General features: G+C 34.6%; 1 protein-coding gene across 2 annotated transcripts in view; it reads right to left on the reverse strand.

The window, feature by feature from the left end:
- Positions 1-12,437, reverse strand: part of NUP62CL (nucleoporin 62 C-terminal like) — a 75,290-nt gene that overhangs the window by 17,534 nt on the left and 45,319 nt on the right. For both annotated transcript variants that reach the window (XM_036841019.1, XM_036841020.1), the window contains exons 8-9: positions 11,864-11,975; positions 8,270-8,336 (exon numbers count right to left, since the gene is read on the reverse strand). In XM_036841019.1, the coding sequence (XP_036696914.1) occupies positions 8,270-8,336; positions 11,864-11,975 (179 nt within the window). The remainder of the gene's footprint in view (positions 1-8,269; positions 8,337-11,863; positions 11,976-12,437) is intronic.

Raw genomic sequence — 12,437 nt, forward strand, 5'->3', positions numbered from 1 at the left:
CTATGTTTCTGTTTTTGTCCCAGTACCATATTGTCTTGATTACTGTAGCTTTGTAGTATAGTCTGAAGTCAGGGAGCCTGATTCCTCCAGCTCCGTTTTTTTCCCTCAAGACTGCTTTGGCTATTCTGGGTCTTTTGTGTCTCCATACAAATTTTAAGATGATTTGTTCTAGTTCCATAAAAAATGCCATTGGTAATTTGATAGGGATTGCATTGAATCTGTAGATTCCTTTGGGTAGTATAGTCATTTTCACAAGATTGATTCTTCCAATCCAAGAACATGGTATATCTCTCCATCTGTTGGTATCATCTTTCTTTCATCAGTGTCTTATAGTTTTCTGCATACAGGTCTTTTGTTTCCCTAGGTAGGTTTATTCCTAGGTATTTTATCCTTTTGTTGCAATGGTAAATCGGAGTGTTTCCTTAATTTCTCTTTCAGACTTTTCATCATTAGTGTATAGGAATGCAAGAGATTTCTGTGCATTAATTTTGTATCCTGCAACTTTACCAAATTCATTGATTAGCTCTAGTGGTTTTCTGGGGGCATTTTTAGGATTCTCTATGTATAGTATCATGTCATCTGCAAACACTGGCACTTTTACTTCTTCTTTTCCAATTTGTATTCCTTTTATTTCTTTTTCTTTTCTGATTGCCGTGGCTAGGACTTCCAAAACTATGTTGAATAATAGTGGTGAGAGTGGACATCCTTGTCTCGTTCCTGATCTTAGAGGAAATGCTTCCAGTTTTTCACCGTTGAGAATGATGTTTGCTATGGGTTTGTCGTATATGGCCTTTATTATGTTGGGGTAGGTTCCCTCTATGCCCACTTTCTCGAGAGTTTTTATCATAAATGGGTGTTGAATTTTGTCAAAAGCTTTTTCTGCATCTATTGAGATGATCATATGGCTTTTATTCTTCAATTTGTTAATATGGTGTATCACATTGATTGATTTGCATACATTGAAGAATCCTTGCATCCCTGGGATAAATCCCACTTGATCGTGGTGTATGATCCTTTTAATGTGTTGTTGGATTCTGTTTGCTAGTATTTTGTTGAGGATTTTTGCATCTATGTTCATCAGTGATATTGGTCTGTAATTTTTTTTTGTACTATCTTTGCCTGGTTTTGCTATCAGGGTTATGGTGGCCTCATAGAATGAGTTTGGGAGTGTTCCTTCCTCTGCAATTTTTTGGAAGAGTTTGAGAAGGATGGGTGTTAGCTCTTCTCTAAATGTTTGATAGAATTCACCTGTGAAGCCATCTGGACCTGGACTTTTATTTGTTGGAAGACTTTTAATCACAGTTTCAATTTCATTACTTGTGATTGGTCTGTTCATATTTTCTGTTTCTTCCTGGTTCAGTCTTGGAAGGTTATACCTTTCTAAGAATTTGTCCATTTCTTCCAGGTTGTCCATTTTATTGGCATAAAGTTGCTTGTAGTAGTCTCTTAGGATGCTTTGTATTTCTGCAGTGTCTGTTGTACCTTCTCCTTTTTCATTTCTGATTTTATTGATTTGAGTCCTCTCCCTCTTTTTCTTGATGAGTCTGGCTAATGGCTTATCAATTTTGTTTATCTTCTCAAAGAACCAGCTTTTAGTTTTATTGATCTTTGCTATTGTTTTCTTTGTTTCTATTTCATTTATTTCCGCTCTGATCTTTATGATTTCTTTCCTTCTGCTAACTTTGGGTTTTGTGTGTTCTTCTTTCCCTAGTTTCTTTAGGTATAAGGTTAGATTGTTTACTTGAGATTTTTCTTGTTTCTTTAGGTAGGCTTGTATAGCTATAAACTTCCCTCTTAGAACTGCTTTTGCTGCATCCCATAGGTTTTGGGTCTTCGTGTTTTCATTGTCATTTGTCTCTAGGTATTTTTTGATTTCCTCTTTGATTTCTTCAGTGATCTCTTGGCTATTTAGTAACGTATTGTTTAGCCTCCATGTGTTTGTGTTTTTTTCCCTGTAATTCATTTCTAATCTCATAGCGTTGTGGTCAGAAAAGATGTTTGATATGATTTCAATTTTCTTAAATTTACTGAGGCTTGATTTGTGACCCAAGATGTAATCTATCCTGGAGAATGTTCCGTGCGCACTTGAGAAGAAAGTGTAATCTGCTGTTTTTGGATGGAATGTCCTATAAATACCAATTAAATCTATCTGGTCTATTGTGTCATTTAAAGCTTCTGTTTCCTTATTTATTTTCATTTTGGATGATCTGTCCATTGGTGTAAGTGAGGTGTTAAAGTCCCCCACTATTATTGTGTTACTGTCGATTTCCTCTTTTAGAGCTGTTAGCAGTTGCCTTATGTATTGAGGTGTTCCTATGTTGGGTGCATATATATTTATAATTGTTATATCTTCTTCTTGGATTGATCCCTTGATCATTATGTAGTGTCCTTCCTTGTCTCTTGTAACATTCTTTATTTTAAAGTCTATTTTATCTGATATGAGTATAGCTACTCCAGCTTTCTTTTGATTTCCATTTGCATGGAATATCTTTTTCCATCCCCTCACTTTCAGTCTGTATGTGTCCCTAGGTCTGAAGTGGGTCTCTTGTAGACAGCATATAGATGGGTCTTGTTTTTGTATCCATTCAGCAAGCCTGTGTCTTTTGGTTGGAGCATTTAATCCATTCACGTTTAAGGTAATTATCGATATGTATGTTCCTATGACCATTTTCTTAATTGTTTTGGGTTTGTTTTTGTAGGTCCTTTTCTTCTCTTGTGTTTCCCACTTAGAGAAGTTCCTTTAGCATTTGTTGTAGAGCTGGTTGGGTGGTGCTGAATTCCCTTAGCTTTTGCTTGTCTGTAAAGCTTTTGATTTCTCCATCAAATCTGAATGAGATCTTTGCCGGGTAGAGCAATCTTGGTTGTAGGTTCTTCCCCTTCATCACTTTAAGTATATCATGCCACTCCCTTCTGGCTTGTAGAGTTTCTGCTGAGAAATCAGCTGTTAACCTTATGGGAGTTCCCTTGTATGTTATTTGTTGTTTTTCCCTTGCTGCTTTCAATAATTTTTCTTTGTCTTTAATTTTTGCCAATTTGATTACTATGTGTCTCGGCGTGTTTCTCCTTGGCTTTATCCTGTATGGGACTCGCTGTGCTTCCTGGACTTGGGTGGCTATTTCCTTCCCCATGTTAGGGAAGTTTTCGACTATAATCTCTTCAAATATTTTCTCTGGTCCTCTCTCTCTCTCTTCTCCTTCTGGGACCCCTATAATGCGAATGTTGTTGCGTTTAATGTTGTCCCAGAGGTCTCTTAGGCTGTCTTCTTTTCTTTTCATTCTTTTTTCTTTAGTCTGTTCCAGAGCAGTGAATTCCACCATTCTGTCTTCCAGGTCACTTATCCGTTCTTCTGCCTCAGTTATTCTGCTATTGATTCCTTCTAGTGTAATTTTCATTTCAGTTATTGTATTGTTCATCTCTGTTTGTTTGTTCTTTAATTCTTCTAGGTCTTTGTTAATCATTTCTTGCATCTTCTCAATCTTTGCCTCCATTCTTATTCCGAGGTCCTGGATCATCTTCACTATCATTTTTCTGAATTCTTTTTCTGGAAGGTTGCCTATCTCCACTTCATTTAGTTGTTTTTCTGGGGTTTTATCTTGTTCCTTCATCTGGTATATAGCCTTCTGTCTTTTCATCTTGTCTATCTTTCTGTGAATGTGGTTTTTGTTCCACAGGCTGCAGGATTATAGTTTTTCTTGCTTCTGCTGTCTGCCCTCTGGTGGTTGAGGCTATCTAAGAGGCTTGATGGGAGGCTCTGGTGGTGGGTAGAGCTCTAAAATCATTTTTATTTAAAACAAACCTTACTGTTAGAGATTTCTCTTTAATTAAAAATATTACATTATTTCTATTGTTAAAATAACACATGTATTAGTTTTTTTATAACTATTATTTGGATGTGAATAAAGAGACTCATTGAGAAGTTTAACCTTAAAACTTCTCAGTCCACAGACCATTTCAGCAGACATGACCCCTTAATTATTAAAAAGTAAAAGAAACCAACAACAAAAAAACCCTTCTCTTAGCATAGTTAAATCCTGCCACTCTCCATTCCTTGATCGTGTCTTTTCCTGATATGAAAAGGAAAGGTTCCTTGTGGGAACAGCAAAAAAGGAGCCCACAGTATCAAGAATCACCAGGCTTTTTTCCATTATCGTGGCTTCCCTGTCTCATTTGGGAACCTGTATGAGCTCTCATGCCCCTCCAGCTCAACTCAAATTTTAGCAGAAAAGTAACTCCAAGTAATCATTACTCTCCATTGTCTTACCCTTTTTACCCTGTGTTGACTGAAACTTTACCCAGACACCTAGAACTTACATCCTACTCAAGTACTACCATTATCATACTTTGAAAACCCATGTCCTCTATTGTTAGGTAAATGATTAAGATTTGTTTTTATATCCAGTGATGCCTACATTAGAATTGTTTTAAGAGCATACCAGCAGAAAGAATACTGTTCTGATAATTAGGAAATTTAGATTCTGGTCCTAGCTCTGCCACTGATTAACTGTGTGTTCTTAGGGAAGTCATTTAACCTCTCTGAACCACAGTTTCTTCATTTACATAATAAAGTAAGTTCTTTGTAGCACTAACAACCTTAATTTTATTAGTAGGAAAACACTGGCTGAGAGCCTTGAGATTTCATTTATGACAAAGAGGATCTCAGCCAAGAGAAAAAAAAATCACTATAATCTGTCTTTACCTAATTACATTTTGACATCCCCCCAACTCTATCGAAGAAGCATTGCTCATTGTAGGAAAATATGCAACAGAGAGGAATACAACTGAGTCAAACTTTGTATGATCTCATTCCTCGGTGTTTTATAGCCACTGACATTCTCCCACATCTCAGCTGTTCTTAACAACTTCTCTAGGTAAGTGGTTTTCAATGATAATCTATGTGGAACTGCTTTCTCTAGACTCATTTAATAGCTACCTTTTGAACCATATGACCCTTCTTGTCCTTCTCCCCACCCTGCCCCTCCTATATACAGTAAACTCTGACAACCAGTTCTGCTGCTGTCATTTACTGACCACCAACCATGGGCCAGGCACTGCTCAAGGAAAGTTCAATTTTCCTTCCTTTAATCCTTACGAAAGCCCTAAAAGGTAAATATTAGCCCTCATTTTTAAAATAAGGATACAGACTCAGAGAGATTAAGTAACAATTAAGGTCACACAACTATTAAGTAGTAATACCTTGACTTGAATCCATATCTGTCTGACTCAGAAACCTCTCCCCCTCAGGTAATTAATACTAAAGCAATATAGAACTTAATCTCCCTCTGATGATTCAAAACACAGTTTAGAAAGGAATAGAACACAGGAAAGAAAGAAGTAAAGATGGATGATGATGATATAGGTATGTTTGGAAGGGAAAGAAGCAGAAGAAGTTCGTGGTTGATGACCTCTATTAATGTAGAGAATGAGGAATCTATAAAGCCAAACAAGATTTGTATTATTTTCATACTACATCTTTAAAAGTAGTAACTCTGATTGGCTAACTAGCCCCCATTTGTCTCAATTACTGAGGTCTCAATATATTCCATATTTAGGCAAAAGTCTATAAAAATCACTTCCCACCAATTTTTATTTTAAATCTATTAAAAAGTTGAGAGAATAGTAAAAGTCACAAACTTATATACCCGTTTCCTGGATTAACCCACTGTTACCATTTTGCCACAAATCGCTCCATCTTTTTCTCTTCACAAATGATTTTGGTTGAACCACTTGAAACAGAACTAGAGATATGACACTTCTCTAAATAACGTAGCATGCAGCTTCTAAGAATAAAAATATTTTCCTACATAACCACAGTAAGACATATAAGAAGATAAAAAATTCCTTAATATTTAATGTGTAGTCCAAATTCAATTTCCCCAATTGTTTTAAATAATGTCTTCTTGGCTTTAATCCAGTATCTAATCAAAGTTAACATGGTAGACTTGATTGTTATATTTCTTTTAATCTACAAAATCCCCTTAATTTTTTGTTTTGAATTTTTTGGTTTCCCATGACTGATTTTTCAAGAGTCCAAGCCAATTATCTTTCAGAATGTCTCACGCATAGACTGATTATTTTCTTGTGACTTGATTCAGTTAAACATTTTTGGTAAGAACACTACATTATCTTCCAGAATGTCTCACACATAGAATGTCTGATTATTTTCTTAATATTAGACTCAGGTTAAACATTTTTAAAAAGAATACTACATATGGGATATTGTGCACTTCTCATGTCAGATCAAGAGGCAAACAAGGGCTTCCCTGGTGGCGCAGTGGTTGAGAGTCTGCCTGCCAATGCAGGGGACACGGGTTCGAGCCCTGGTCTGGGAAGATCCCACATGCCACGGAGCAACTGGGCCCGTGAGCCACAACTACTGAGCCTGCGTGTCTGGAGCCTGTGCTCCGCAACAGGAGAGGCCATGATAGTAAGAGGCCCGCTCACCGCGATGAAGAGTGGCCCCCGCTTGCCGCAACTGGAGAAAGCCCTCGCGCGGAAACGAAGACCCAGCACAGCCAAGAATAAATAAATAAATAAATAAATAAATAAATAAATAAATAAATAAAAATTAAAAAAAAAGAGGCAAACAATGTCATTATCCCACTATTGGTGATATTAAATTTGATCACTTGATTGAAGTGGTACTTGTCAGCACTGTTGCAAAGGTACATTTGCTCCTTTGTAACTTTTAAGTAATGTGTAGAGTAATATTTTTGAGACTATGCAAATATCCTGTTCCCCAACAATCTTAAATTCAATGGTTTTAGCATCCCTTGATGACCCTTGCCTGAATCATTCAATCATTGAGCTGGGGCTACAACATGGCGGCTTTCTCATTAAATTGTACAATTAAAATGAGTGTATATAAATTAAATTAAAATGAGGTATATAAATTATACCTAAATAAAATTTTAAAAATAATTCAGTAATTTGCAATTTATATTTGGTTCATTTCCTGCTAGTATATTTTTTCTGCCAAGAAATGACTGACAGTTGAAACATTTTATAAATGAGGCCGAGTACTCAAGATCAGGGAAAGCTTAATAAATGTATTCTGTTGAAAGTGTTTTTAATGGTGGTTCTCTAATCCTATCATTCTTTCTATAATTATTAGCTGCCATGCTTCTATAAAAACTTTTCCCTGTACCTTCCATTTCTCTCTCTCTCTTTTTTTTTTTTTTGGAGTATCACTGTGGACTCATGAGTTTTTTCTCTCTCAGTGTGTTATAATCCATCACCGTCATTATTCTTTTTGTTGTTGAAACCTGATTTGGCCAGTAGAAGCCCACTAAAGCACAATCTTGTATCCTGATATAATCTCATAAGTCATTGAACAATCTTTGTTTTCTGGCGTGAAAAGTGCCAAAGTCACCCTGTACTTTCCCTGCCTGAGACCTGAGATCAGATATTTCTCCAAGGTTCCTTTTAATCGTAATGGTATTTAGAAACCAAGATCTAGGTGTTAGATGTGCTCACTGCTATCAGGGTGTGTCATTGCTTCTTGGCCCCTTCCATGTACAGAAAAAGGAAATAGGAATTCATACTGATGTTTGCAATTCCAATTTATAATAAAAATATGAAAGGAAGAAAAATATATCTCTTTTATCTTTCAATGAAAATCTTGGTTTCTATTATCAATATACTCGTGCATTTGCTTTCTACTATAATATATATAATGGTAGTAATATTATTATACCACATGCATATATAATACATAGTATAATTCTGAAACTAACGATAAACTTATTAAGGTAGCTTAAGATTTCTTTGCAGTTCTTTTTATCATTAAGATTACATCCTAGCAAGGATGCATCATCAAGAACACTATGTACAAAAGTTATCTGAGCTGCATGTTTATGTTATAGATTAGTTACACAGGTTTATTTGTTTTCATTTTGTATTCAATTTTAGCATTTGTCTTTCTTTCCATTATTTTTGGCTTAATTTAAATTTTTGAGTATTTAAACTTTTATATGGTTCAGAAGTCAAAATTATATAAAAAGGTATACTCACAGAAGTACTGTTTCTATCCCTATCTCCTCCACCTCATTCCTAAACATCCCTTATTTTCATCAGTTTCTAGTTTATCCTTCCTGTGTTTCATTTTATAAAAATAAGCAATTACAGTTCTTCAGAATTAATATAGACATACCATGTGTTAAATAATACCCCTACAACTGAGCTCTTATTTGAGTGTGGTCATGGTGCACAAAACCTGACTTGTATCACATTTTCTACTTACAGATAACTTGGGGTACAAATAAACTCCCACCTGAAGTCTGATTAATCCATTGTAGAAAGTCCATATGAGCATTCAGAATTTTGCAGATCTGCTGGAGCTAAAAACACACACAAAATTTTTAGATTATGATTATTCTGATATGGTAAATAAAAAATAAACATAAAAAATTGAAATTAGGAAGTTATTTTCATTTCTTCTGGTAAGAAATTGACTGAGAATGTGCTAAATATTAATTGCATGGTTTTTTTGCTATTTTATATCTGTAATGTTCATTACATCTATATATTAGTTCAATCTATTTTGCAACTGTCAAGAATTCAATTCCTACAATTCAATAAAAAACTGACTTCTATAGTACAAAAATAAGTAAAGAACATTAAGAGACATTTGACAGGACAAGAAATTCATATAATGTTTTTCAAAATATTACCTTCTGTCAACAAACTCAACATTTTTATTGAGGTATAACTGACATATGTAACATTATATTAGTTTCAGGTATATACAGTAATGATTTGATATTGGTATATATTGTGAAATGATCACTACATCAAGTCTAGTTAACATCCACCATACAGTTACAAAAAAAATTTTTTGTGTGTGATGAGGACTTTTCCAATCTATTCTTTTATCAATTTTCAAATATATAATACAGTATTATTATTAACTATAGCCACCATGACTTATTTATTTTCTAACTAGAAGTTTGTACTTTTTGACCCCGTTCAGCCATTTTGCCCACCACCTACCTCCAGCCGCTGGCAACCACCATTCTGTTCTGTGTATCTATGAGCTTGGTTTAGTTTTAGATTTTGTTCTCAAATTCCATACATAAGTGAGATCATATGGTATTTGTCTTTCTCTATCTGACTTATTTTACTTTGCATAATGCCCTCAAGGTCCATCCATGTTGTCACAAGTGGCAAGATTTCCAAACAGCAATTTTTAATAAATGGTAATACTCAGTTGTCAAGTGTGTGGGGGAAACACGTACATTCATATACAGCCTATGGTAATATAAATTGACCCAGCCCTTCAAAATGTAAATTTTTGCAATATATACCAAAGTCTTAAAACATTTGTACCTTTTAACTCAGTATATTCTACTTCTAGAAATCTATCCAGAGGAAATAATGAAACCTAAACATACAACTGGTCATTACAGGTTAATTTCACAATGGTAAAAATTTGAAACAATAGCTCCATCAATAAAAAATGATTAAATATATTATGGTAAAGTCATCTCTAATGAAATATTATAGAGTCATTAAAACCATATTTTCAAAGAATGGTTAAAATTTTGGGAGAATACTATGAAAGAATATTAAATGAAGACAGAATCCAAAACTTTATATAGGTATGTTTCCGAAGCTATTTAAAAGAAAATAAGTATTTTTACCAGCATTGCAAAAATACTTGGAAGAAATACACTAATATATTAGCATAGTACTGGTAACACAGGTGTTTTACTTTTCTTTACAGATTTCCATATTTCCCAAGCTTAATACATGGAATAAGCATACGCATTAACTTTGTAACAAAAGTACTAAACCTTTTAAAAATGTTAGAACACTTTTGACAAATATTCTGGCAAAGTCCAGGATAATACTGAAAACAAGAAGAAATGAAAATGTTACCACACTTAAACAGTATGTAATAAAAACAGCAAATTTAGTGTATCTTAATATAACAAACAGAAATATAATTTGTAGTAGGAACAATGAATTTTTATAAAAATATGTGGCTGATATCATATACCATAATATGAACCTGCTTAATAAAAATTTTAGAAATTAGGTGGTCTTTCCTATCTCCCCTCAAAAATGGTGAAAATAAACAGGTAAGTCTCATCATCGTGAATACTGTTGAACATACTTGCTATTTTTCTACCCTGGTGTATGGCCCACAGTAACAAAGCTCTGTTGATCTGGTTACACTTAATTATCTACAAGAATATTAATGTTCAACAAATGTTTTCTCTGCTTCCTGTCCAATGATTTATGCTATCTGAGAAGAGAGATGAATTGTTGCTGATCTCTTGCTTCTTTTGTCCTGCTATCAAGAAGCAATTATCCTTTAATTCACTCATCTTAAACATCTCAGTCACCCTTGCCAGTAAAAACAAAAACAAAAGACTCAAATCATTTACTCCCCACTACTAAAATAAAATAAAACAATCCAAGGCTAAGCAGAGAAAAAGGATAAGGATGGGATTGCAGTCTCCTTTTACTTGCTCTGTTCAGAACACTCATTTTATATTAATTCAACACAGAGAGATTAGACATCAGCTCTGCTTCATGTCTAAGTCTGCATGTATTTATCTATGCATCAAAGTTCTATGACAACAAAACAATTTTGAATTTTAGAATCGCAATGGTGATCTAATCTTTCACTAAAAAGAAAACCTATATTGTCAACTCCTGCATCTGCGTGAACACAGGAAGATGGTAGCATGTATAATCCCAGACTAATTTATATTTGTAATTATTCAATTTTAGATTCACCCAAAGTAGGGAATGGCATAATTTTTATAGCTGGAGGAGACTTCAAGATCATTTAGTCCACCCTTGACATTCTGCAAAAGGAGCCAAGACCCAAGGAGATTAAGTGACTTGAATAAAATTCTAGTGCTTGCTCAACTATACCATGCTCTCTTTCTAATTAAAAAAGCTAGTAATATGTACATAGATAAAGAACTGTCTATGTATAATTGACAAAGAGCTCACTAAAGAATAATTACTACTTACAGATAGGTCATTCATCCTCGCCTATCCAGCTCCTGGCTCCACTCCTAATTATAATCAACTGATAGAAAGTACAATGGAAGCTCCCACAATGGGGAGATTCCTCTTACCGTCACTGCCATGGGGTGGGAGAGGGGAAAAGGAGGACTCCATTTAGCAGCTAAGACAATAGGGAAAGGTTGAGGAAATAAGCTCTTTAATTAGAGTATAGAAAAAGGAAATAAACCAGTCCTTCCTTACCTCCAAATTAACTAAAAAATCTCATCTCTCTAATTGGAGCCTCGGCTGTATTTTCTCAGGTTACAATAAAGTTACATTATGAGTTAACTAGGACTCCACAAGGCAGGTGGAAACCTAATAAGCATACTTAACAAATATCTATGGAAAAATATATTTTTAAGTCTCGTAGTTGACTTATCAAACTTTTGAGATATATCCTAATTATAAGTTAAGGATTGCCTGGATATACCTAACAGACTCAAACATGTATATACATACATATATATGTATATATACACACACTTACAGTTATGTGAATATATAGATTAATATGTAAAAGGAAGAATAAACTAGCTAACAAGTAAGTGAACAGAAAAATAAGAACAAGGGCATACTTATAGGAAGAACAAAGAAAAAACCCTGAAAATTTTGGGAGAACAGTAATTTTTTTTACCCTCCTGGGAATAACCACAAAAAACTCACAACCTTTTCTGCTCCTAAGTATTTCCTGCCCCACTAACTACACCCAAAAGCTCCATATCTCTGGAGGCAGGTAAGGAGCACTACAGTGGACAGGAGAAGATAACTAGCTAAAGAAACCACAGAATGCTAATTTCATACTAAATTCTGGTTGCCTAAATAGATAAAGCAGTTAACACACCGGGTCAGTAGTGTCAGCAGGACTTCCAAATGTATTCAGGTACTCAGTAATGTCCTTGAGATCTTGGGCCATTTGTTTCAGCTGAGCATCTACATCTTCTGCTAACTTGTAACTGAAAAGGTAGGTAAAATAAAGGGATTAACCAGAAATGTTTTCTCCACTATGCACTGTTACTGACATACAAAGAATGATACCGTCAACTGGATTTGCCCCAGTTCCCCTACCTTCTCATTTTAATGGATGTAGCATTCATGACCATATTCTAAAAATACTCCATAGGTGAAGGCTTTTACCCATCTTGTCATTTTTACAGTCACCTATTTACCCTCTTTTTAGGTATCAGAATAAACCCATAGGTCACTTAGATATGTGAGAAGTTATTTGGTGTTTAGCAATAGTTAGTGAATGCTGAGATGTCTTCAACAATTTTGAATACATAAATTTTCAAAGTAAAACCTTATACAAATATACTCCATCATCCAACAAAAGATATTTTAAGAAATGAGATTCACAATAATCAAAGGCAGATAAATCTGCTAAGTTCACAACAAATTGATTAGTTGGCTAAATTCTC

The sequence above is a fragment of the Balaenoptera musculus genome, chromosome X (assembly GCF_009873245.2).
Source record: "Balaenoptera musculus isolate JJ_BM4_2016_0621 chromosome X, mBalMus1.pri.v3, whole genome shotgun sequence".
Lineage (NCBI taxonomy): Eukaryota > Metazoa > Chordata > Mammalia > Artiodactyla > Balaenopteridae > Balaenoptera > Balaenoptera musculus.